We start from the raw sequence: 26,291 nt of genomic DNA, 5'->3' as shown, positions 1-26,291 counted from the left end.
TCCCGAGTTCAGCACACTACCCTTGATCCACTGTGCCTCTCAGGCAAGGAAAAAAGAAGACTGGATATTAATTATTATGATATCTCTCAGTTAGTACGCATGCTGTGATTGGTCAATTTAGCAGGCCATATTCAACTGTACACCCCTCTAAAATTTAAAGCTGTTTTTGTTGCTGAAATGTTTCGTGCTTTATCGCCAAGTGTTTTTAACTTTTAGAGCAAGTAAAAGTTTGAAACTTTCTTTTACTTCTCCAATGTGTATTAAAAGCTGCTAACAACAATTGCTGATTTAACAACGATTTCAAATTGACTCGTTTTGCTTTCGAGGTGCATCAGAAATTTGAAGCCACTCTGCGTGAATAGAAATCGTTCCCAAACCCAGCAGACACACAGTAGAGATATAATAGACATCTTACTAGCCTCGCATTCTTAGCTTGTACTGTAAGTTACGGATCCTTGTTTTTCCCCCTTTGATTTATGCCCCATGTGCTTCGCGCTTGGGCCATAAATGGATGGGGAAAAAACTTGGACCGCAACTTTTTTTTTTTAAACTCTGACCGTAACTTACAGTATGGCCCTCAAGCTCAGTTTGTAAGAGGTATTTATGCACTCACTTGCATTAATTTAGGATGTAACCCAACATGGATATGACAGATATTTGGGCAGAAACTACAATATTGTATGAAATTGCTTTTCATACAAGTTGGTTTATATTGTAATGCAACTGACAAAAGTTAACCGTGAAAAGGGTCGTATTTCACCTTTTATGGTTTATGGGTTTTTTCTGGCAAAGGTATTTCAATCAGGTAAATATGTATGAAACTTGACCAGAATTTAAGGACTTGAGAAACACCATCTTTTGGTCATTCTGATGCTCCATTCATGGTGACAAAATTGCATCCAAAAACTGTGCCTTTCAGTGGGTTAAGAGCATTATATTTTTCCTGCGAGAATTTAATGTTCCCCTCCCCCCCCCCAAAAAAGGCATTCCAAATCTAACATTCCACCCCAAAGGCAGATTTGTACTGTGTGCATGCGCTTTCCGTTCGTGCTTAAGTGTACAGTTTCTTATGGTAAGTCTCACCTTCTGAAGAAGGGCTAAGCCCGAAATGTTTAGTAAACCAGCCACTATTTTGGCACTTTTAAGAGCCTTCAGCCTCATAGGTTTAGTTTATCGTTTTAGTGTCACATGTGTTTTTTTTGCTCGTTTCTAATATGAGCCAAGTAGTCCATCAGGCAGGAGCATATCCAAGTTTCAGTGGCATGAAGCAACTAAGAATTTTTCTACTCCCCCACTCCCACCCCCCCCCCCCACCCCCCTGGATGGGATGCTAGGGTTGCCCCTGCATTAAATTCATCAATATCCATTTGTACACCTGGGTGGAGAGAGCGACCGCAAGAGTAATATGTGTTGCGGAAGAACATAACACAATGTCCCCAGCCACTATGCGCACAAACCACAATACGTCTGCAGGGCACTAGTAATATTTTTAATCTGTGCATGTTAAGTCATTATGTTTATGCCCTCTGATGTGCATTAAAAAATTTTATATAGTTGAAATTTCACTCAGGTCATCAATTCTACAACAGTTTCAATTTAACAACAGTTTATTGCAGTTGCTGCAAGAAAAAGAAAAAACTTCTAACTCTATGTACTGTATATTATTCATTTTTATGTTCCACAGCTCTGCACTTTCTAAGTGAACTCCACTTGAACACTAACTCCAAACTCGTCTTACAAAGAACGTTTTCAACAAGAACTGTCCGTGAACAACTCACTTACAGCATGTACCTCTTATAATATTAAAACTACAACCCATGGGGTCACAAGCAGTACTTAAACTAAGTTTTGTAACGTCACTTAAAGGTAAACCACCAGTGTTGGAACAAGTTTTGTCGTCAAATTGTCTAAAATGAAGCACAAGGTCGAAATTTGTTTTTAAATTAAATACAGAAAAAAAGCACTGTTAGCAGTGTTTCAACAAAGATTGGAGCATTCATTTCCATTAAAATAAACAACAGTGTGACATAAGATATATGATGGTGCAACTCTGATGGGTATGAAAACTCATGAGCTCCAATGCATAAGTGCTTTATAATATCTTGCACAATTTTCAGTGTTGACAACATTTTCAACAATGTAGCAGAAAATAACTTGTTCCAACAGTAGGAGTTTGCTTAAAGCAAATTGAATTCACTTCCAAAACATACGAGAAGCACCAAGGATACAGAGTTCCTGAATGCAATTCTAGAAAATGTCAACTACAGACTCGCACAGCAAGTTGTCAACATAACATGGTCTTAGAATTCTGCATCAGGCCTATGCTATCTCTTGTTACACCTCAATCTTGAAAATAATCTAACTCGTTGTACTTTAACCATTCTATAAATAATATAATATTGGCATTACGTTGATGTACATAACAGTAGTCATTAGGGACTTTATAACAACGTACATTAAGTTAAACTAGGGCTGTAACCCAATATTTATTAACAACTTCTTCAAAATACTTTCTATTTCACACTCAACAAGAAGGCTTAACATAGAATACATTTTCCAAACTCATTTATCAGTCAACAACAAAGAAAAGCTAAGCAGCCTAAATTTCACTCAATGTCCCCTCAAAATAATTTTCCTCTTTCTTACATCTGATGATTTACATTAAATCATCAGCAAAAAAACTTTAAGAGAAACTCTTTAGTTTTCCACAAAAGTGAAGAGGTAACAAAATTACTTAAATGATTTCATTTATATGGCCAAAGTCCAACCCCTGTAAGGAGTAGGAACACAAAAACAAAACTGGTTTCAGAGACTACATAAAAATGACAAGTTTCAAAGAGACATTGTCATTGGCTGATAGGTGGCGTATTATTCATTTTATAGCATACCTTCTTGTTCTCACAAAGCTTACACGTGGCTGAACTCAACTGTAAAGTCCCGATTGGTGCTGCAAAGGTCTTTAATGCATCTTGACACAACTTTCTTTGTCAAAATTCTTAAGTGCAGTTAACTGTGGATGGAAATACTATTTGTACCAAGGCAATAAATTGGATACACTTTGAATTATTCTCCAGGTCAATTCAGAATAAACTCTGTTATTTATATAAATCTTGCATTATTGTTTCATGTATGACCTGCATTTGACTATTCTTATAATGCCAGCATTTTTGGTCTTTAGATCTCTTAAATACCATCATATGGAAGCAATTATTGTGCCTTTTTATCACAAAGTCAAACTAGGATGAAATGCTGTTTCAAACATTTTTCATCACTTAAAACATATTTAAGTAGTAGTAGTAGCATTTTGTGTTGATATATGACAACCATTCTATACAATAATGTGAATACGACACATTGTCTGGTCAAAATTAATGATACATGGCTGTGTCTAGCAAAAGTTTGAAGTTCTTTTCCAGTTAACAAATAAAAATTTAAGGACTTTAACAATGCACCTACCAGGGCCACTTAGACAACTAAAACCAAACAAACTCGCTGACTGGAAGGAAAGAACTCCAACTTTGTTTTTTTTGCCTTGCGGCAAACAGCATTCGGTGAAAAAAACAACAACAACAACAATATTTCACCTTACTGAATCTAGTTGAAATTCTCCATTCTGTTTCATTGTCTAAGTTGAGTAGCCCCATTACAGTAGTTGCAAAAGATTGGATTAAACAAAATTTAAGAACTGTCAACATTTTTCATTTCTTTACCAGTTAACAATTCAAGGATGCTCAATTCAAATATGGCAAATAAAATGAAAGGATTTTTTAAGTTTAAGAAGCTTGATTCATACATTGCTACATCTAAATGCACATAATTTATACTTAAAAATTTTGAACAATCAGTTTATAGAAACAGCTGTTTCCCCTTATATTTTTAAATATTGGGATAAAAATAGTCAATGTCAAAGCAGCAGAGAGGTGATCTATCATTTGAAGCTTTCTTTTTGTAAATCGTGCACTGGCAAAAGCAAAAAAAATTAAAATTAAAACAAAATGTTTCAAGCTGTTACAGTCTTTACAGTGAAGGACAATTAAATGCTCTATGACAAGAAAATAGCAAAATCTGTGGTGGAAATAAAGACAACCAGGAAAATAATAATTATTATAATTCTAAAACAAGATTATTGAGGACATCATTGTCTACAGTGCTCTAGATTAAAACAAACTTTGTAGTAACTAGTAAAACAAAGATTCACTGAGTAATAAATTGTTTATCGGATCCGTATTAAAATTGCAGTTATCAAATATATATGTCCCATCAAATTTAATACAAAAAGAGTTGTTTAATAACTAGTTCATTTTTGCAAGATTAAGAAATTTCTTCAAATTTAAAATGCTAACTGCATTCCACTGGCTTTTAATATTAGAGAGTGAAAGGACAGAAGCAAACACAATTATCTTGTAACACTGCAAGTAAATGTCACAGGCAGTTTGAAACAGTGCCGCAAATAAGGACTGATTTTTCACAGGAAAACTTTGGCACAAGTGACAAGCTTACAGAGATTTTTACATATACATCAACCATACAAGTTGCTTGTGATTCTCTTATACAGTATGACAAATGTTGAGAGATTTTGCAGAAATTGTGTTTCAAAACCCTTGACAATCATTACGATGTATCTCAAACACAGTCAAAATGCTCAATAAATGTTGTACAGTCAAACCTCTATGGTACACACGCCAGAGGGAGGGAGTTGAGTGTCTGTACTATGGAGGAGTCCACATTACAGTAAGTGTCCCTAAGGAAAGGTGTGCCTGAAATTCTAGAATGTCATGAGAAGCACAGAGTGCAAAATGCAAACAACAAAGTTCTACTGTCTTAACAAAGAAATTACCATGACAGTGGTGCAGTACAGGTTGAGACTAAACAATGAACTTTCTGCAAAATTCCTTACCATTGATCACAGTTTTTGAAGTCATAACTGAAGCATGAGTAAGCCTTAAGAACCCTTTCCAATGCTACTAATACAAGAACCCATTATTTTATACTGCCTTCCTGAATTCTCCATTCAGGTCAACAGTTTATTTACAACCAAAAAAACAAACAAACATGTTAGGAAACTGTTAGAAAAACAAATGTCACGGGTATGAAAATATTCTGACCACAGCCAGTGCTCACGTCTTTAAATAACACAAACCAAACTAAAGAACAACACAAAACAGTTGCAGGGTGTTTGGTGTTGCTGAACTATGTACAAGTGTAACAAAAAAAAAAAAGAATAACACCTCAAACTTATTCTGAATAGTAACTAACAATACTGAATTAAGCTTTTAACTATAACTTTGGAGACAAAAAAAAAGCACTTAAAAATAAATTAATGCAAAACTTGAAGCTGTATTATGGACAAAAAAAGCTAGGTTATGAAGCACAGCCAAATTTGCAGATGCAGCAAGCTTGAGTGCTATTTGATGGGAAAATTAAGACCACTACACTAAAAACAAAACTTTGACACCCAGAATGGCTACATACTGTACCAAGAGTACTCTTGCAACAGAATTGAAAAAACAAAGAGTCAACATGACTACTAGTATTAATATAACAATTATTGGAACAATATTACGTATATTTTACATCCACAACTTAGAGGCTGTTTACCGTCAATAAGCAGCTATGATATGAATGCCACTTCCTTTAACATCATTTAACCTGTACGAGGTTTAATATTAAAGATGAAATAATCAAGGCTTATATCTGTTTGTATATTAATACTGCAGTCTTCCATTTGACTACAAAGTGTTTGCTAAAGGATAGCTGGTTCCACCATCATCAAATAACAATTGTTACCACATGCATTTTTAAGGCATCTGTTTTTCTTACGTTACATCTTCTCTGCTTGTGAAATGCTATTTATAATTAAATGAGCGATCTGTAGAATCTGAAAAAATAAAGAAAACAGAATAATCACATCTACTATTGATGCAATAATTAATTCAGCGTTAATACTAAAACCTAACTTTTAACATTAAGTCTGCATACAAGCCAAGTGGCCTATCAGGCTGGAGCTTATCCCCCTTTCTGTAGCATGAAGCGACTAAGAATATTTCTTGAAATGATCCAGGAAAGAAAGATGGCAAAAAACAGGTTCCTCACAAAAAACGTATACTGCTTAATATTAAAGACTGGAAAGTGAGCTACTCACCAGAAAGAGCATGCTCTGTAACACTGAGACAGAGAGACTCTAGACCATCGTCAATGTTCTCAAGGTCAGCTGAATCTAAAATATAAAATCGGTTATTTAGTAACAATATGGCAGGGCTTTCTGAAATATTACACTATTACCAAAGAAAAATGCCAGCATAAGACTCGTGGAGTGTCAAATGAGAAAACGTTGATCTGGTGCCCACCCCACCCTGTCTATTTAACACCCCCTTAGTGAACAATTTTTGATAATGACCACTGACACCTTTTCCAGTAGGCAACCCCTATTCTAATATTCTACTTGCATCATACTGTACATTCCACTTTTTAATTTACCACTCAGAATACCACGTTTAGTTTAGTTTTCAGCTGAGAACAACACTTGTTTTCAAGATAGACTTTCACTCAGCTGTGTAAATTAAGTTATAGAAGCCTGAAAGGTAAGACAACGTCTTTCCTGGTGAAACAGATTGAATCCTAAGGTTTGTTTTTTGCAAACATTGAAACCTAGTGACTGTTCCTTTGTCTTTTAGTATTGACTTCCAGAGTTACCTAGCTATAATTAGGAAATCAATAGCTTCTACATACGCTGCTGTGGAAGAACAATGCTTGTCTGTTGTGTTGGTTTGACAGGAAGTGAATTTGTTCTTCCCACCACAGCATGAGACCTCACCTACAAGGCAAATTAATACTTGATGTTATCACTTGGCTACATTTCAAAAAACTACCAGATTCCATAATGGACAATTCCAGCCACAATACAACCTGCGTGTGGTGACATGCTCAAGGTAAAATCAGCTGACCACACTATGCAAGTGCAAGGCCGTGTTCTAGAAGCACCCGGGTGCTCCAGGCGACTAACTTTTACCTTTGGGTAACTTGAAAAACTTACTTTTTCCATATATGCTTAAGTGCTGGGCACTGAGGATTTCATGGTCAGGAACGTTTGTGCTCCTCGTAATTTTTCTTAGACCACAGCCTTGTAGTGTCTGCTTTAGCGAGAGATGACAAGTGAACCCAAAAATGAAAACAACATACCAGTCTTGGTTTATTAGAGTGCATTTGTGTCTCCGCACTGTTGCTTCGAAGCTGACCAGCAGGATTCTTAGCAGGATTGCGAGGTGAGCCCCTGTGACGCTTATTTATGACCCCTGAACCAGCAGGAGGCCCTGTGCTCCCTCCTATAGAGTCCCCTGAATTATGGCCCATGTTGTACCAGCTGAAATAAGTAACATATCAAATTAATAGTTTTATTACAAGACTTACAGTAGTAAGATACCATTATGCAAGGCTCTCACCCTCTTGCCCGGTTCTCGTGAGATGGGCGCCTTTGTCTGACCAGTCTCTGGCATTCTTGCTTCCATGACTGAATTCTTCCTTTTTGAGTCTGTGTAAAGGCCTGTCAATATCATAATAAAATCAAAATCTTAGCAGCTTGTTTCAATAAGACATCATAACTTCAATCCAGGCCAAATGTTTTGCGACACTCTATCTTTTTGCCATCTTTACCTCACACTGCCTACCCCCACAAAGTAATGTTGATCCATCCAAAGGTAAGGCAACAGTCTAACATTACCGTGGGGGGGGGGGGGGGGGGGGGATGGGGGTAACAAGGGAAGGAGGAGAAGGTGGAACATTTTGCTAAAGAATATATCATTATATTGGCATTCTGGCCTAAGGAGTTTTGGCCAGGGTTGTAGCCGAGTTAACACCTTTCCATGTTATTTTCTTATCTGTGTAAGCCAGGCTTCTAGCATTATGCTTTTCTCTTCCAGTTGAATACCTGGTCAGTAAGCTACATGGAAGAAGGTGTGCAAGAATGCTCTGCCACATGGAACTACATGACTACAAAAAATAAACTCTGATCAGTAAATGCCACTGAAAAACATATCACTTCTAGGTTGGTAGTGAGATGTTGGAGTATTCTTCAATAAAAACGCTCCAGAAACTTCGCACGCTCGTAGACAAAACTTGCAGTGAATCTTTCTCTGTGATATTTTAGCATTGAAACTTTGGGAGCAGCTTGCTTGTGAGTAAGACAAAAGCTCTGCAACAACCTTACCTCAAGCGTAAGAACTCTGTCCAGCAGTTGAAGGTAAGCATTACAGTGTTCCTCATCTGCTCTTGACACAAGGATCTGAGTGCAAGCTAAAATATTTAAACAGATACCATACAGTAATTAGTGGAATGCACTCTGGATCAAGCAGTTTGGATTCAAACCATGACCAAGTTTATACTGTGCTGTGTTCTTGGACAAGGTACCCATCTCAGATTGCATTTCACCACCCAGGTGTATCCCAGGGGGACCACCATATAAAATGGACAGGGGCGTTTATCGAAGATTCTGAAAAGAACCCCTAAGAGGTAACAAGATCCTGTTTTGTGGGCATGGCTTGAAATTTTTTCCATCCCTTAGAGGTACCAATTCTATAACAACTCCTATCATATTTTATTCAGCTCAATGCCGTAGAAGGTACCGCAAAAGCTCCTGACCTTTTGAGGCTTAGGACCCTTAGAGGTACCAAAACTGCCTTTTTAACCCCTAAAAGGCACGACAAGCACCCCTACATGGGAGTCCCCCAGCTGGGGGAATGCTATGCAGTTAATCACCAGCTTCCAGATTTCAGCTGCCACAAAAAGGCCATAACTTACCAAAAAAGACAACTTAAAATCTACAGTATACGAGTTCTTCAATCGGCAAGTTTTTGGCTTAATTTGTAAAGGAAGTGCAAAACACATGATATAACTTCACTCACCTTTACCCAAAACTCTTGTAATTCGTGAAGCCAAGTCATCAGGGTGCGGTGGAACACTGGTTGGAGGCTGTTCTGTAGTCAGAGTCTGCGTATATGGGGCACCTTGAGTGGTCTCAGAAGGAGGAGGGCTGAATGGCTTTATCGGCGTAATTATTATTTCTCTCAGCCCAGTTAAAACTCCTTGAAGTTTGCCAGGCTGAAGTACTTCCTGGAATGAAAAGGGCAAAGGTATGAACTGAAGAAAAATTAAGTTGTCTTGTGTAAGCATCCCCCCACCTCTTGTACTTTCCTTCCATCCTGAATATATGCAGCATTTTTGAGGTGTAAAATAATATTGCATAACCTAAGGGCAAGATTAAGTCAGATGACTTTTATTAAGAAAATGGTTCTTGACCAAATCAGTATTTTTACTATTGTTGTTGTTTTAGTTTTTAAATTTAAGGTTTGGTAATACCATCCCATAGACAAAAGGTACAAATCACCAGAAATGTACACTTTAGGTCCATAACAATCATGGGCCTGGTTAAAGATTTTTAGATGTTAACTGTATACTTGGGTATCTCACCTTTTCTAGACGGGACAACAATTCTGGTCTTTCCGAAAGCTTCTTAACACTTAACAAAATCTTGTTCCTTGCACCTTTGGTTACACCCTGTGAGAAAAAGGAATTTTAAGAACCCGTTATTAAATAATCATAAAATATCTTTTAGAAAAATTTGACGAGGATATCACAATAGTTAATTTGTTTGGTGTTCTTGTCTTTTAGGATAGCTACAAAATGTACCAAAATGTTGAAAGCCAAAGACATTCATTGGACTTGGTCACCATAATACTAAGGAGAACTAAGATAAGCTGTAGATATAAGGGCACTCTGCCGTGACCTACTGTTTACACACCTTGCTTTCCAAGTACTCTTCATTTAAGCCAAGCATCTCCTCATAAGAGAGTTGAGAAAACAGACTGCCATACTTGTGCAATCTTAGATTTTTTAACCAGGACCCCACCTCTAGAAAACAAAAGAGCCATCAGTTGCAGACTCAAATTAAAGCGCATACTACACTTGTCATTGCTTGTAAGAACACAGATGGTCCAATAATTTGGAATTGCAGCATCTATGGTTACTTTAGCTAAGTTAGCATGCATTGCAAACTAAGCTTGAGACGCTCTCAAGTCCTTTGTGGTTGTAGGCTGCCCTGTTCACACTAGGGCTTTGAGTGTCATTTCTCATTGCGAGCTAGGCTTTCACTGCATTATATTCCAGATGTCTTTCTTTTAAAAACAGCACACATTTTCGTTACAACTAAAAATAAAACAAAGAAAGAAAAACTATTCACATGATGAAGCCCTGTAAAACCTGTTTCAGCCAGGGAATGAGAATGTGCAAATTAAAATGTGGGTGAAAGCTACAAGGAAGAACACAGCTCACTGTAAAACTGTACAGTAAAATGGGCTAAGTGACTTTATAAGGGAGTTTGGGGAGGCTACTTGGGAAGCTTTTATTGGGGGAGGCTGAGGGAAGAGCAGCACAAAAAACTAGAAATGAGCTGACAAGAAATGATCCAAGAACGACTCTAAAATTAAAAGCTATTATTCACATTTGCCTGGAAACTAATTCCATTCTTCATTTACATGTGTACAAAGTGCAGTGTTCCGAGACAACGTCAGTGTGTTAATATGGAAAAGAGGATGGAGAAGGGCTTCTAATCTGGGGGGCTTAACAAGAACATTACTTTTGTTTGCAAACTGAGGAGTCCCTAACTGTGGGGGATGGTGCTATAACCACTATTTGATGGTACAATTAGTGACAAAAGTGTGCAGAAATGAGTTGGCAGGTTAAGCTTAGGATACAGCTCAGCTCTTTCAATTGGTATACTCAAACCTACCACTGCAGTGGCTGCAATCGCTTATTAAAAACAGCACTATTCTCTGATGGTTACACTGTACCTTTCATCCCTGGCCGTGCATCTTCATTGAAGCTACTGCCTCTCTGTCTGCATCCATTTTCATCAAGTTCACTTTCTAATGATGACTGTGGTGAAAGTGAATGATTTAATCTGTGAGGATCCACTGGAAACGACTGGGACCTGCCCGGACGGATTTCAACCTCACAATTTTCAGAGTAATCCTCCAAAATAGAGTCTTGGATTTCAATAGGTGGTGGAGGGGTCAGCGAGTTTGATCGGCTCTTCCGCAAATTGGATGAAACAGAAAGGTGGGATTGCATTGGTGGTGATTCAAATGAGCCACCAATTCCAGAGTCTACATGAACAAGCTGCTGGTTGCGCCAGCCATTCATCCTGCTCCGCATATAGTTCTGTCTTACAAGGTTCTCACAGCCGGTGTTGGGTAAAACATCGGAATTTTCAGTTATGAATGAATTGGTCGCTTGGAGCCTCTCTTGTACACCAAGGCTCTTATCGAGTTGGCTCAACCAACGATGAAGAGTATTCCTTTCCTCAGGTGGGAAGGCAGGATGCACCACGGCTAAAGATAAGAGCTGACGGCATTCCTCTTGGTGGACAGAATGCTCAACGGTGTGATGAAGTATTTTGGGAAGCAACTGAAGATATTCAAATCTTGCCTCATCGTTGCGTGGATTTAGGAGTGGCAGGTGCATCAGCAGCTGTTTGACTGCAAAGTCTTTACTCTCACGTATCAAACCACCTAAAAACTCTAGAAACAGATTTAAAAAAGAAACATTTCAAGAAATCCTCTTGCTAATTAATCAGCACAGCTGTATGTAGTAAACATAAATTAACCCACAGAAAGCCAAGGTAAAAAAGTAGAGGTTCTCCTTAGCACTAACTGACAGATTTCTTGAGGACACAAGACAAGTCAAGGTTACCATATAGTGTTTTCAGGCTCGCCATTATAAAATTATCTATCTGTTTTGCATTTGCATAACTTGAACCTTTTTTATCAAATTAGTAATACAATTGGCAAGGGAATTATTAAAATGTTTTTCTATTTGATGAATCCTACTGACAAATCCTCTTCACAATTAACCACCTCACTAAAACTCGGACCCTAAGAGTCTAAGTAATTTTTATCACTCAGATTGACCTTTGCACATACAGTACTGTATTTCTCCATCAGTATCTACTCATTTCACGAGTCTCCTTCAGATGAAATTTCATCATGAAATGTTAAAAAAAATTGTCACCAATAAAATAATCATGGTTCCAGTAAATGGCAACAGGTTGGCAGCTCTCCACTTGCCTCCTCTGACTTGAAATACAAGAAGGGTTTTGCTTTGTTTGCACAGCTTGTCTTACATAGCAGCCTGTTACATACACTTATCTTTAGCCACCTGATCAGAAAAGCTCTTGAGAGCCCCAAGTAACATCAGTCAGTTTTCACAGCTGTTGTTTTCTTTCCTCTTGGAAACTACACTATTGTTCATTACATGTACCTAGCTAGCATCGACAAGACTTCAGATTAGAATGTCTTGCAATAACATCTGCACATTCAGTTCCCCAGTATTTTCTGACCATTCTGTGTTTACTTTAATCGATTCAGGTTAAACTTGTTACTAATATCAGTTTTAAGATATTTGGTTGCAGGTCCAGACAATATTGCAGGTGGATGTTAATTTATTCATCTGTCTTCTCGTTACCTGGCTGCTTCACAATGTAGTGATACTGTAATGAGAAACTGTACTTTGATCCCTGATCAAAATATCTAAGGGTATTAATTAACAATAGTCAAATGATGTTGGTTATTATTTTCAGCCTATAACTCCTTATAAACTGAAATGTTATTAAAATCTTGCTCATTTTTTTCTTGCTCATTAGTCTTGCTTATTTCATGACGGCACGCAACTCTCCCAATCAAACAGACAAACGGCAAAGTTCTTGCAGATGAAAAGGAAAGCACTTTTCCCATGTGCTCAATTCAAATATTTACACATCCATTGACAAAAACACAATTAAGAGCCAGATTAGCCACATGGCTCGGAACAAAAACAAATGTCTTTGCTCAAAAGAAAAAAAAAATACAGAGACTGACATTTGATGAGGCAAAAAATAAACAGCCAGACATTTAGAATGCAAGAAACAAAAGATTTGCACCCAGACTGTGCATAAATGAATAATCTCACTCCTTGTGCCATTATTATCTTTTTGTCTGAAAACCAGACATCAAACAATCAAGATGTTTACTCGTGGCCAAACTGAAATTAGAGTTCTTTCCCAATGAATGGCCTACATAGATGGCTGCTGCCATATTGACCTGCTCTTACCATCTCTTTCATTTACTGTAAGGGAAATTCAAGGTGGAAAATTGCATTTATCTCTGAATATGAAGACACTGTCTTGTGGATATTCACAGTGGCACATTTCGTATTAAAATGCTTCCTTTGTCTGAACCAGACAAAGTAATGGCTTTAAATTATTTTTCCTTTACATAAAAAAAGGCTATTTAGTCTTCAAAAAATGAGACAAGAAATTTATGTAAAATCTTGCATGCAAATTAAGTTATTTGTAAGTAGATATTACACAGATCTTAAAAATAGCACTGCTGTCAAAAATCTCAAAGGGGGTGCACATTCAATATTTCCTGCTGTTATAGCCACAACTTGCTAATCCTATAAATGAAAGATTATTTGCACTTCCATTTTATTAAAAGCAAATAATTTCCTATTGTATTCCTGACTGTCACAGAGCTGTACATTATGATAATAGTTATGCCATATTTTCTTGATTAAACAATTTAGCCTAGTATTTATCTGCAACCTGATGTTCACTAAGCATGACAACATAATTTTTTACCACCCACCTCATCTGTGATCATCAACACTTAAAGTTCAATGCACAAACGGGAAAATTTCACAAAAATATTGAACACAGAGCTGGATTCACCAATGTCACTTAGGTGAGGCTGTTTGATGTGGTCTTATGACATCTCCGGGAAACAAAATAAATTAAACTAGTATAGATCCTTTTCATAAATGGCTGTCGATTCTGATATTCTTTTGTACACATTTAAATTAGCCTCACTAACCTAATGTGAGACTAAAATTTCTGTTGAATTGTCAACTTAAAAACAAGGTTGGTAAATAAGTAAGCCTAATTTTAACACTAACAAAAGAATTTATTAATGGCAGCCATGGACTCGGCATTTAATTGAGTCATACCGACAGTGATCACTTTGGAAAGAGTCCACTTGATTCAGGAGAGAGTAACAGATCCACCATTTTGATTGTAGCGGAACCCTACTTTACTAAAAACACCCAAAGATTTCAGTCACTTTTTGGACCAGAGAAAATGCTCCTTTTATTTTAAGAACTCTTTTAATATGGTCAGGACTACATTAAAATGGCCACAGTTTTATAGCTCAATATTGGTTTAAGATGGCTGGAAAACAATTTTAAGCATTATCTAAGACTTGGATTTCAATGGGCCGTTTTAACCACTCACTAAATTTTTGAAAATTTAAGGTAGCTCTAAACCCCATGTACAGAATTTTTTTTAAACTTTGCTTAAAGTTTCATCTTATCCAGCCAATCAAAATTCAACAATATAATGGGGTATCACCATGCCATTTTTGAAATATAAGTACTTAAAGCTATAATTAAGGGTGTTTTAGCAGGTCACTCTGTTGCTATGGTAACAATAAAAAGCGGTTACGCTGACCCATGTAAATCTAAGTGTTGGAAAGTGCTGGAAACTGTCTTGAGCCACCCCACATTAACAGAGTTCTGCTGTGGTGGTGAATAGTAACACTTTATTTTACAAGGGTGAAAGTACAAAGGCAAACACAAGAGAAACATCTAAGAAGATAGTCAAAAAAAGTATTTTGTTCCTGCCAATAATCAGAATTTAAGTTTATGAACAAAAAAATTGGAAGGAAAAAAAGAATTGATATCGATGACAATAACATTGTGACAACAAACAATAGTAAGCTCTTTTGTGCATTTTTTGCTGATGAAGAAAACAAACAAGGGACGCTTCACAGATGAGTTAGTGGCGGGTGATCCAGTAATGGTCATGATGGTAACGATGATGATGATTGACCTTTAAAAAGATGTCGCAACCTGGCTCTTACATAAATATTAATAATATTAATATAATTTATTAAATGATAACTAATTATTAATTATTTACTTATTTTATCTTTATTTAAACAGAGTTTAAAAATTCATCAGCTTAAAAAGCCTAATTTATATACTTAATTCCTAATGTCTGATTTTAGAATTCCTGAATAAAAACCTAGAATAGTGCATGAATTTTCACAGTTTGGCAAAAAGATCAGAATTGTGAACAGAGACACTGTCACATTCGATCTCACATGGGTCTCTTGACATGCCTTCAATCTTAACTTTGTGCATCCCTTACCTATAACAGAACTCTAAGGTGGGGATCCTTGTTAATGGAGCTGATAACCCTTGGACTAAAGTTGTTTCTGTTTGCAACTAACATGTAAATGACCCTGTCCAGAACCATTTAAACCCCCTCGGAAAGGAAGACTGTGGAATTTTCCAGTTTAGGCAAACATTTATGATAGTTGCCAATGTCAAAAATACATAAGTCATCAATTTAACAAATTATTGACTGGCGTCTACAACATGTGCTAAGGTACAACACCACTGCAAGTTAACTGGTGATAGCTAGAGCAGATTGTTCCTTTTGTTTTTGAAAGAAAGTAGACGAACATTTTTCATTATTTAGGATACAAAACCACTCCTTTTCCTCCAAAAACTCAATATTTTCTTACGCCAATCCGGGGAACTGTCAGAACATGACGAAAAAAACCATAAACAAGAATTATTTTACACTTAAACTCTACAAGTGGCCAAAGATTAATTTGATTATAAACAGCAACTCTACAACAATAACTGCGTGGGCACTATTATGTTTAGGATCACCAAAATTCTACCATCTTTTGTGTGTTTTAGGTATCCATGTGACTTTATGAGTACAATCATAAAAACACACGAATCTGGAACAATTTGAAAAGCCAGCGTCTGTTCTTTCTCTTGATGTTTTTAACCCCAAGACATGCAAATGAATCCGAAAGAAGCGCGACCAAATTTACAGCCCTGTGATCCCTTGATCTTCCAACGAGTTCATATACTCCGCTCCAAATGTCACCCAACGTAAAATAACAAACACAGGTGTTAAAAAGAAGAAAGACCTTTTATTAGAGTGAACACCAAAGAAATGAATACGATTTTTGTGCTCTTCGATAAAACTGAAAGAGAAAATTCTTCAGTTTGTAAAACGAAGTATTACAACCAGGAGCATCCAGAACTAAATATTGAAGCCCGATGTTTGCACAACTGATTTTCTAGGCGATCAAAGTGGGGAGACGTAAATTTTGCGAATGCGTGTCAATTACAAAGGGCGAAATTATTCGCGCCTCTAAAGAAAAACTTTCTGTCACTTAAAGAGTTTCGCACGGTCAACCAGACATATACTATGTAGTAGTAACGACCGTGATGAACAAGGAAGACCGGAATTAAGCCGCCCACGTGCACCACTCAAAAATATATTACCTTTGTCGTTGGCTCGTCTCTGCATCATTTGAACTTCAAACGAATTGTCCCGAAAAGTATGTTCCAGAATCAACGATAGGAACCTGGCCTGAATGGTTGAGATCCGCTTTAGAAGCGTGTACAATGCTATGGTCTGTTCACAATCGTTCCAGTTCGCAAACCACTCCACCAAAGTGCTGACTTGGTCACGAAATAGCGTGTGATGTGCTGGTTTCATGTCGCTCGCTAAGGACAAACCCTGAAATCGATGTAAAGTTGCATTAATCTTTGCACACAAGCACGGCCAAAAGCAGCTAGCACGTGCGCACATTCGAAAGTGTCTCTGAAACAAACCTACATGAAAGCAAATTGGGGGAGAAGGAAGCCTTCCCCAATATTTCTTTCAATACATGGACAACCTCAGTCCGAACACGTGCGTAGTTGTTTGGTACAAGGCTTATGTTCATCAATTATACATCATTCCTGTGTAAGCACTTTTGAATGAGCTGCGCGCTTCGTACAATCCGCTCGAATTTGCATACGTCTTTGAAGCAAAAGAACTTTTCAACACAATCAGACACCAGTTAACCCAAAACAAAACAATTCTTCGTTGTTTCTCTCCACGTCCCCTCGACGGCGACAGCAACGTATATTTTTTTTTCTCAACGCTAATTAAAACGCCAGAATCGAAATTAGCAAAAGAAAACCCTTGGGAAATATCCATTTCGAAATAGATTTGTGCAGAAGCTCAAGCGAGCTTTTGTTTTGTACGTGTCTTAACTCGGCAGAAGTCAGAAATATCCCGAGCGATAGATTTTCCAAAGCCTCTACTAAAATTGCCTCTCTCGGGCAGAACTCTTTGAGGTTACTTTTAAAACTATATTTTGACGTTCTGAAGTCAAAAAGACACGACAGTTCTCGTGAAGTTGCACCCCATATGCATTCGAAAGTCCTCCTTTTCACATCATAAACAAAGCTATGTGAGACTTGACATCAACAAGTACGTAACACACAACACCTACAGCTACAACCACTTTCACTGCGCAAAAACAGCTGTAGAGCTGCCAAAAAGTGCTCAGCCTGGACCAGGTCGTCATAAATCCGTGCGTGGCGATAGAAATAAAATCCTTGACACGCACAAAGCCCAGTGCAGCTTCAACTGTAAGAGGCCATGCTCACCTTTTCGACTCAACTTCCTTTCGACTTGTCTGTATGTTTGTGCGAATTCGTCGCCATACACGGGCTCAACACTTCCCTACACACCACCGAACGCTTCCACGACAGTTGTAGCACCTCATCATGACATGTTTCCCTTTATCAAGTGCACCAAATTAATGTAAAACCCTGACAATTTTCACCTTCGTTCACATGCTGCCTCGCAAGTGCTCGAGGCTCGCTTCGCTTTTCATATGGGGCCGCCTAAGCCAATCACAACAAAAACTATGATGTCATATGGCACAGACGAAATTGTCACGTGACGCACAGCGCACGATCCACGAGGCGCGCTTGCAAAGCAGATGAACTGACATTTCTATGTTTACCGATTGCGGGGGAGGTGAACAAAATATATAATAGTCATAATGAGCCGAGAAAAAAAATTTGTGTAAACAGATGAACTTTCCCTTCCTTATACGTTTCGTGGCTTATAGGAAACAGTTTCTACTACATCAGATAAAAATAAACACCATCTTTCTGTTATTTGTTGTGCGATTGTTTAGAAATGAGATGCGAATGAAGGAAAGAACAAATAAATGAAGAATTGCGATTATGGGGACGCTATTCAACTCACTCGCCCACAAAAGGAAACCGTGAAACTAAGAAACCACCAATTATTTTTTTTCTCCACCGTCTTTGCAACTGAGTGTTAAGCGGATAAAACGCTCCAGCGAATTTCGATCGACAGGACACCATTTATTTATCGTTAAATTATAACTGAACAAGATGCCCGATTCTTGGATAGTACGACACGACGCTGCAAGCCTTTGTAAAATGCGTGGTAGAACAATTTCGATGTACGTGGTGATTGTAACGCGCGCCTGCCAACTGCCTAAGACCTGTACTTGACTATCACCTGTGATTTGATTAGATTGGTTTGCTTCTTGATCAGTGAAGTTTACTTCAACGACCTCAACCACCTGTGTCATCGAAAAAACAAAGATTTTGACTTGTACTCTTTCCGGCAATATATTGTTCATCCCTCGTGCCGCTCGAGAGCAGTATAGAACGACCGGCTAAATGATTCCGGCTGCTGGGCATTATTCATAATTGCAGTCGTGATTTTCGACTTTTTTATCGCTCAGCCGCCCAATCGAAGTGATAACCGAGTTCAGCCCACGCTGATCCTGTAGATAATGGTTTAGTGCCCAGTTAACGGCCGTCGCGAAATTTTACTCGATTTAATAGCATTTACTGCACAATGTCCTAATTTTGATTTAATATTGCTCGATTATTTGCAGAGGAGAAACCTCCTCTTCGATTAAAGTCAATCTTCTTTTAGACGCACTGACAACAGGCAGTTAACCGTGAGTAAGAAGTTTACATTACGCTGGAGAAACATGGACAACATTGAACCAGGCCGAAACGCGGAGAGATGATTTTGTATTTGAAGACTCCTAGAGCTGGAGTTTTGTGAAAAAAATATCAGCTTTGTCTTAAGTCTTGTTGTAACCGATATTTTATTAACATTGTTCTTTTCTGTAACGTCGGGAAAACAGTTTATTTTACGAAATGCTTCATGATAACAGCTGATCATGAACCTCTCCGTGATCGATCTTCATCAGAATTTCAAGAATGAGACGCCGCTTTTCGAGGGGAGCGGCTGTATTCAAGATTCAAAATGCGCTTAGACCTGTCTAGATCGCTGACTGTTGTCCGGATTATCTTTCTCCGTATATCCGTCTCTTGTGCTAAAAGGGATGTTATCATGAAATATCGCCCGAATTATTCCGTTTAGCACCCTTTCCCAGGTATCAATAAACATCTCCACATACTGGAACCCAAAGTCTAGTTGAACGTCAAAACACTCAAATTTTAAATGTCTCCTCCCCGTGCGCTGAAACGGTTAAAGCTTGAAGAGATCTAAAACGCTCAAATCTTACAGTAATTTCTAGTAATTGATTGCTGGTTCTGCTATGCGCCTAGAGCTTGGTTTTTCCGAGGACCAACACGCTCACAGAGATGCGTCGTAAGCGTGCAGCTTTTAAGATCTTTTAGATGAAAAAAAAAAAAGATAATAAACGGCCCGTCCCTTGTAAGCGCCTTTACCGTCTGTCGATTTTAATACATACCGAAATTAATGAATGCATCAGTCAAAACATTATGGTTGATGTAAATTTTTGCCTTGTGAATATTCAAAACCTGGCATTCCTTCTGCGCACCGGCGAGTAGAAAAAGCTAAAGCGAACGTAGTGAGAATCTCTGTATTGTAGGTTGGCCTGCAAGACAACTATTGAATGTTTTGTTTTTTTTATTTTGGACACACCCACGTTGCGATAGCGAAACAACGACACAATGTGCATCACAATTGCTAGTACCTAAATACATCCAAATCGGCATGGAAAAACGCCAGTTTTGTATGAAGGCTTGTCTTACTTAGCTTCCCCCTCCACCCACCCCAACCACCACCCGGCCTCCAAACGCGAAGGACTCAACTATAACAAGTCGATAAACATCCTAAAATTCCTGTGGCCTCGGCCAAAATAAGTGTTCAGCCACACAGACCTTCATACTTTAGACACCTTCCTGAGTCAGTGGGTGGATTCAATGGTAGTTTATGTCACCAAGTCACTGTTTTGGTATTGTAGCTGAGTTGTTACATGCACAACACCTGCTTCTGACGTTACGATAACCAACCAATTCAGTCAATTAAAACTAGTCAGTGTAAATCGCAAAACACGCTGCTTATCTCACCATATTCTTCAGTAGTCCAACTAATAAATAATTCAGATGCAGTGAACTAGTAAACGGAAATAGCCGCCATTTCATCAGACGAGTCAATGTTAATACAGATGCGAAAAAAATTGCCCCGCTTGTCAGCCCATTTAGCTGCTCTTCCAAAAAAAAATGACTCGAAAATTAGTCCAGTAGCTTTTAAAGATCATTATATTCCTCAAGCAAAATTCACTTACGTTTAGATTTTGCTGCAGTACTGTCGGCTTGCCACATAAAAATTTCGTTGTCTTCTTAGAACATCGTCATTCGAACGTTTCATGAGCAGTAAAACACACAGAACAAAGCGAACTTCAGTCGAATTTTTAAACGGCCCATCGCAATTCTTTTTGGCTTTGCTCGAAGCTCCAGGAATCAAAATTGTTCAAATAATGGAAACGAAGGCGTCGCACAACAAGAGACACTAGAAACTAGAAACACTAGAAACTTCCGTGAAAACCTCGCGTTCCTCAGATATAACAAAACAACTGCCAGTTTCGCTTTTAGTTCGCTGATCAGTATTCAAGATATTCAATTGTCTGGTCACGACTCGCAATTAGATGCCGACCAGTGAAATGTCTGGAAAGACATCCCGCTGAAGCCAGACGGAAATATCCGATATACGTCACCTTCTTGAAAATAAAAAATAAAATGTGTGCTTTCTATTTCAGGGTCATTGCTTATCTATAGATGTCGTCAATCGTTGTCGGCCCCATTCATAACCATACTTGTTCCGTTTTCGCCCGCCATTCCCACCATGGTGTTTTATGCTACCTTTATGAACAGTGTTTGAGGTTTCTTCCCGCCAGTTGAACTTAATTTACCATAACTGTCTTAATTAGGTTGGAGTTCTTGAACACTGAAAGCTGTCTCTTCGGCAAAAGCCTTGCGCAGTACCCGGGGCGCAGTACTGAGGAAAGGCGCGGCTATCTTTTTCCGGGATCAATCGTCAATGTACTTCAATCGGATGTTCAATTGTCTGTCAAGTGACTCAAACGGATGTCCGGCAGAGACTCTCATTTTGACACAAAGAGCAAGATGTTATTTGTTCCCGCGTTCAATAACTGAGTTAGTGTCAGCAACCAACAGTCTTCTTTATAGAAAAGTGATTGATTGCCGTACCAACTGACAAACAAAACATCCTCTCCCCGCGACCTTAAGACAATCAAGCTCAGTTTCTCGCCAAATGCATGTAAACCTTTGTTTCTCTTTTAATCGCCAGAGTCCTTGGCATTCTACTGGAACGACATGTCATGACAAAAATATATTTTTTTGGCCCACCTTCTGAAACATAAATTTTTAATCATGGCACCTACAATAGGAGGAACGATTTTCTAAGCGTATAACTTAGTCAGTTTCCAGAATGATTCATTTTTAGTAGTTTCTAAGCGACAAGTGCTCACGTGACACGTGTATTATCGCGAGTACGCACGTGTGCATCTTTTGATTGGCTAACTTACGTAAGAAAACATACCGAGAAAACTTTTCAGCCAATCAGTGTCCATTTTCCGTTGACTGTGCGGCTTTCTCCAGGCCTTGACGGTCAACTGATTTCGGTGACGTTCCGAAACGACCGCCTCGGACCACGTGACCCGATACGATTGACCCCGGCGAACATTTTCCGTACATATCCAGCAAACCTTGAGTTCTCGAGTTTGAAGGTTTTTTGAAGCTCTCTAAAGCGAAGCCTGCGAGAGCATCCGGTTTCTTCGACTCTTGTTTTACACACCGAAACGGCAGCACAAAAAACCGGATGCTCTCTAGGGTCTATATAAATGGTAATTCGGTTATGTCGTAAAAGTTATGGGATGGATGGCCATTGAGGAGAGATCTTTGTATAAGTCGTGCGAATTTTCTAGTCCTCCATTTTCTCCCAGTTCCAAGGGGAAGGCGCCGCTTACTTTAAGAGATCTGAAGCCACGGTAATGTTGGGACGAGCTTGAAGCCTCGATTTATATCAAGTCAATCTTTCTGAGCCGAACATATTTTTAAAATCTGATATAAACTGATGACAACCCAATAAACTCGATCAAAATAGCGCGACAAAAAAGGGCGCGGAATTTTAAAAACATAAAAATTAAACCTATTTTCAATGTACTCGAGCATTCCAGTTTCAAAAATTTGGTATCGCTGATTAAAAGCCCGTGAGAGTAAACCTACAGCCATCTAAACACGTCTTAAAATATTGACTGTCAGAAGTATGTTGCGTGATTTCGGAAGTGCTTTAGCAGACTTGGCTAAAAGCCACATTTTTAAAATATACCGTGACCAAATTTTGTTAGTATTGGCCTTCAGGAAATTTGGCGTCAGCCAGTCTTCGACTGTAAACATAACCTGGATAATGTCTCTTAGCGTGTTCGGTTTTGATTTGAAATCTGTTGTGATTTTAAATGATACGCCAGAAAGAAAGGTAATCCGCTTAATTCTGCGGTCAACTTTGTACTTTGTACATCACGTAGGTGTGACTAGCGACTGAATTTTTCAAAAAAATTTCATTTATATCACAATGTAACTAGTGTACATTTTTTAGTTCCACTACGAATGGGCCAGCAAAAAGCTCCACCCTTCAATAGATCGCGACCGTTTTTCTGCTATCAACGAGTTTTTACATAAATTGTATCAGTGCACATAGCTCTGACAAGACCTTGAAAATATACCTTTCATCGTTTTACAAAGATGACCCCAAAATTAAGGATGAACTAATAACACACGCAAGCCGCTCACAGAAAGTGAGCTCAGATGAGCTGGATGGCGGAATTTGAGAACATGAGTGAGTTCACAAAAATTTGCAGAACTTACAAGATTTTGAGACAACTCCTCCTTGGGAAAACCCTCGGCTCTAGATCTACGTGGCACACGACCAAAGCGCGACCGAGCTGGACTGATGGAAAGGTAAAATCCAACTCGGTCGCGTATTTTGATCCTTTGCTCGTGGCTCACGAGAGTACCAAAGTCCACTGTTATTAATTTAAAAAAACCAACCAAAATTTGTTTTGAAAGACTTCGAAAGTCAAGCAACACACCTGAGAGTTCTCAGTACTCAAAAGCTTTCAGCAGAAGGATCCGCACACCAGTATTGCACTGACAATCGTAAACATTGAACTCCATGTTGGAAAAATATGTAGTTTTACTCACCTTCGATGAAAGCCGTCGTCTGGAGCACGCATATGAACTCGTTTTAAAGTCTGCTCTGTCATATGGCGAAGTTAGAACATCACAGTGCGTCAAACAAGACATAATGGGACATAAACGAAGGAATTCTGTCTTCGTCTTGTAAATCAAAACTTCCCAAATGTACGTTATGTTGTCAAAAGTTTCTGAAGTCCATGAGAATTGAATCAGTCGCTGAAAAGCGAGCAGATCTAGTGGCCCGTTGTAGCCGCAGTTGTGCTTCCAAATATCAAGACAGCAATTGTACCGTCCTCTTTAACCTCACCCTGGGACGAAACCAAAAGCGGAATTATCAAAACTTGCTAAAATGGCATTAGTTTGGGGCACAAATTAAAGTTGACCTTTTCTTCCGCCCTTGGCTTGTGCACGACTGTCTGAGTTTAAAATTAAATCTATGTGAGTATAATGACTGATATTACTCATATTAAGCATGTACGAATATATTAACCCGTTGACGGGAAGTGCAAAATGCTAGTTAGATAAGAGATATTTTGCGTTAAGTGTCCTATTTTGAGAAAGACACGAAATGTTAACAAAGAGATGTGACAGAATCATTCAGGAACAGAAATCCATGCATTCACGAGGAAAAAACAGCAGTTATGATTACAATACTGCTATTCTCAAAATATAGAATGACCGTATACTTCCGTTCAGGGACAAAAATAGAGACGGAAAGGGAAAAAAGGTTAACCCTCTAACCCAACATGGAAATCAGTTGCGGTTGAAAGGCATAACATCGTTATCAAACTGAAATGTAAAACGTGTTTTGAATTAAAGAAGAAACATCAACAACGAAGCAATCCAAGGTACTCAACCTATGGCCGAAACGTGACAACATATTGAAATACTGTTAATAGGCGCGTATAAAAGAGCACTGGTCCAAGAAACATTTTAGTAAGCGTCTTCAGTGCCAAAGGAAGTACGTTTCACATCTGATCTGTCAGATCTATTCAGCTGAATGCACTGAATTTAGTGATGAAACAAACGCATATTGAAGAAACATAGCCAGTAGAAAACGAGAGACATTACAAACAAGATTTTTCCGGAGAGATCCTTTTAAAATTGAGACTATTTCGCGACAATATGATAAATATCTCGGACCGAAAATATGCAGGTTTTTTCACTGTGAGATAGCGTTACTCCTCAGTGACGTCATACCTACGATCTCGTGTGGGTTTTTTTTGCAAAACATTGTTATTCAAGGATTCTAAACAGAGATGTGATTCATCACGATCGACTAGCTAATACTCGCAGAAATAAATTTTGATTTGAATCACTTTTAAATCGATGACTTCCTATTAAGCCTTAAACCTTTTAGGAAAGCTCTAATGTTAGTGTAACAGAATTTTTGTCAGCGATATCTGGCGATCAACATTATAGTTTTAATATAACATATTTCTTATAGAGTCCTTGTATCAACGAATCATAAAAGTAGTTACTCTAATGAAAGCAATGGTGTTATCTTTTTCGTGTTCAATCGAGAATTATCCACAATGTTTTTAAACTCACCATTAGTCATCGAAAGTCTTCCTTAACTACGAGTAAGCCGGGATCTGATCAGATCAGAGTCGAATTGTCGGTGAAGTTCGATCAACCGCGGGAAAGAACACGAAATGAACAGAATATTTCCTGTAGTTTCATCAACATTTCCTAAAATGCGTGGGTACATATATATTGTTTTATAAAGCGCTACTGACGTATAATTGACGTCATTGTTTATGTAAATCAGGTGAACAGATGATCGATCTTTTTCCTTAACATGAAAATGTACTGACATTTCGTTCAACTTTTTCCCATTACCATTTTGGACCAGTTCAGGAAAAGCTGTGACACTGTTTTCATGTCTTCCTATACGATCACAGGAAGATTTAAAGAAGACATGGCAACTCGCCCACTCGAACTAAGTATAGCTAGCAATTCAAATAGCAGAAGTTTTCCCCCTCGAAGGTAACATATTGAATTCAAAACTTTAATATCTGTACTCCCAATTCCAAAATTAGAACAAAGATGAAATAAAGTCAAATCTTTCCATTTCTCTCTTTTCGAATGAATTTTTGTTTTCAGCTTCATACTTGCAACTGAACAACTGATAAATGGAAAGCTCCAGAATAAGTTTGGCTTTTGATTTGAACTGATTCAAACGTTGCAGGACGAAATTTTTTTTTAAGTATTTTCCATTTTTAAAGAGATATCCTGGAAGTCCTTAAGGGTTCCTCATTATTGAGTGAACAGCCGCCTACAGTATATGAATTGGTATAAATAACTTATGAGATATATCTGGCCTCTGTACGTGACCTCTAGCTTCACAGGAATTAGTAAACATGTTTTATACAAATTGGTCGGTTTACATGTTTCATGTTCCGGCGCCTCCAGCCACAAGCCGTGTCATAGTTTCTGGGACACCCTGCTCCAAACTGTTAGTATTAAATACCTTGGTATTTTTGCGTCGGGGGAAGAGTGCTCGAGGGCGAAGAATCTTTATGGGTTTAAAATTGGATCATAAATTGTTGTCGGTTTTTTTTAGGATAATTCGCGTGTTCATGATCTGTTTTGGGGGTTTAACTTAACGATTTTTTTGAACTGGACAGGTTCAAGGTTTTTATGAGCGACTGGAGATCTTACGAGTATTTTAATTTCTTTATTTTTGGCAAGGGGAGAGTGGGGTCGTGTTAAACCAGGTTCTAATTAACTATAAGTTTCTCCTGCAAGTTGTAATATTGGTCAAATATTCCTTAACCTGTCCACAGACCCTCCATGTGGCCTTCAGCTCGTCAAGATCGCAAGCTTAGCGATATATTTACCCGGCGCGTGGGATACACGCA

The 26,291-nt window shown here is 38.3% G+C and overlaps 1 protein-coding gene across 6 annotated transcripts; it reads right to left on the bottom strand.

The window, feature by feature from the left end:
* Positions 1-1,589: 1,589 nt before the first annotated feature.
* LOC110056046 (protein Smaug homolog 1-like) lies at positions 1,590-25,122 on the bottom strand. Of its 6 annotated transcripts, XM_020762483.2 has the most exons (13): positions 24,979-25,122; positions 23,434-23,735; positions 16,393-16,630; positions 10,842-11,570; positions 9,794-9,903; positions 9,463-9,549; positions 8,898-9,105; positions 8,204-8,289; positions 7,440-7,540; positions 7,180-7,360; positions 6,730-6,814; positions 6,143-6,217; positions 1,590-5,878 (listed from the first exon to the last, which is right to left on the bottom strand). In XM_020762483.2, the coding sequence occupies exons 2-13, from the start codon at positions 23,533-23,535 to the stop codon at positions 5,847-5,849; spliced, it is 2,034 nt and encodes a 677-aa protein (XP_020618142.1). In that variant the 5' UTR covers positions 23,536-23,735; positions 24,979-25,122; the 3' UTR covers positions 1,590-5,846. The 6 variants fall into 6 exon arrangements, with proteins under 6 accessions (XP_020618142.1, XP_020618141.1, XP_020618144.1 ...); XM_020762482.2 differs by lacking the exon at positions 24,979-25,122 and having other exon boundaries at positions 23,434-24,232; XM_020762485.2 differs by lacking the exons at positions 23,434-23,735; positions 24,979-25,122 and adding an exon at positions 23,098-23,162.
* Between the last annotated feature and the right edge of the window lie 1,169 nt (positions 25,123-26,291).

Source organism: Orbicella faveolata, unplaced genomic scaffold, assembly GCF_042242905.1.
Source record: "Orbicella faveolata isolate gen_17 unplaced genomic scaffold, um_ofav_v1 contig_24, whole genome shotgun sequence".
NCBI classification, from domain to species: domain Eukaryota; kingdom Metazoa; phylum Cnidaria; class Anthozoa; order Scleractinia; family Merulinidae; genus Orbicella; species Orbicella faveolata.
This window is presented reverse-complemented; position numbering and strand designations above follow the sequence as displayed.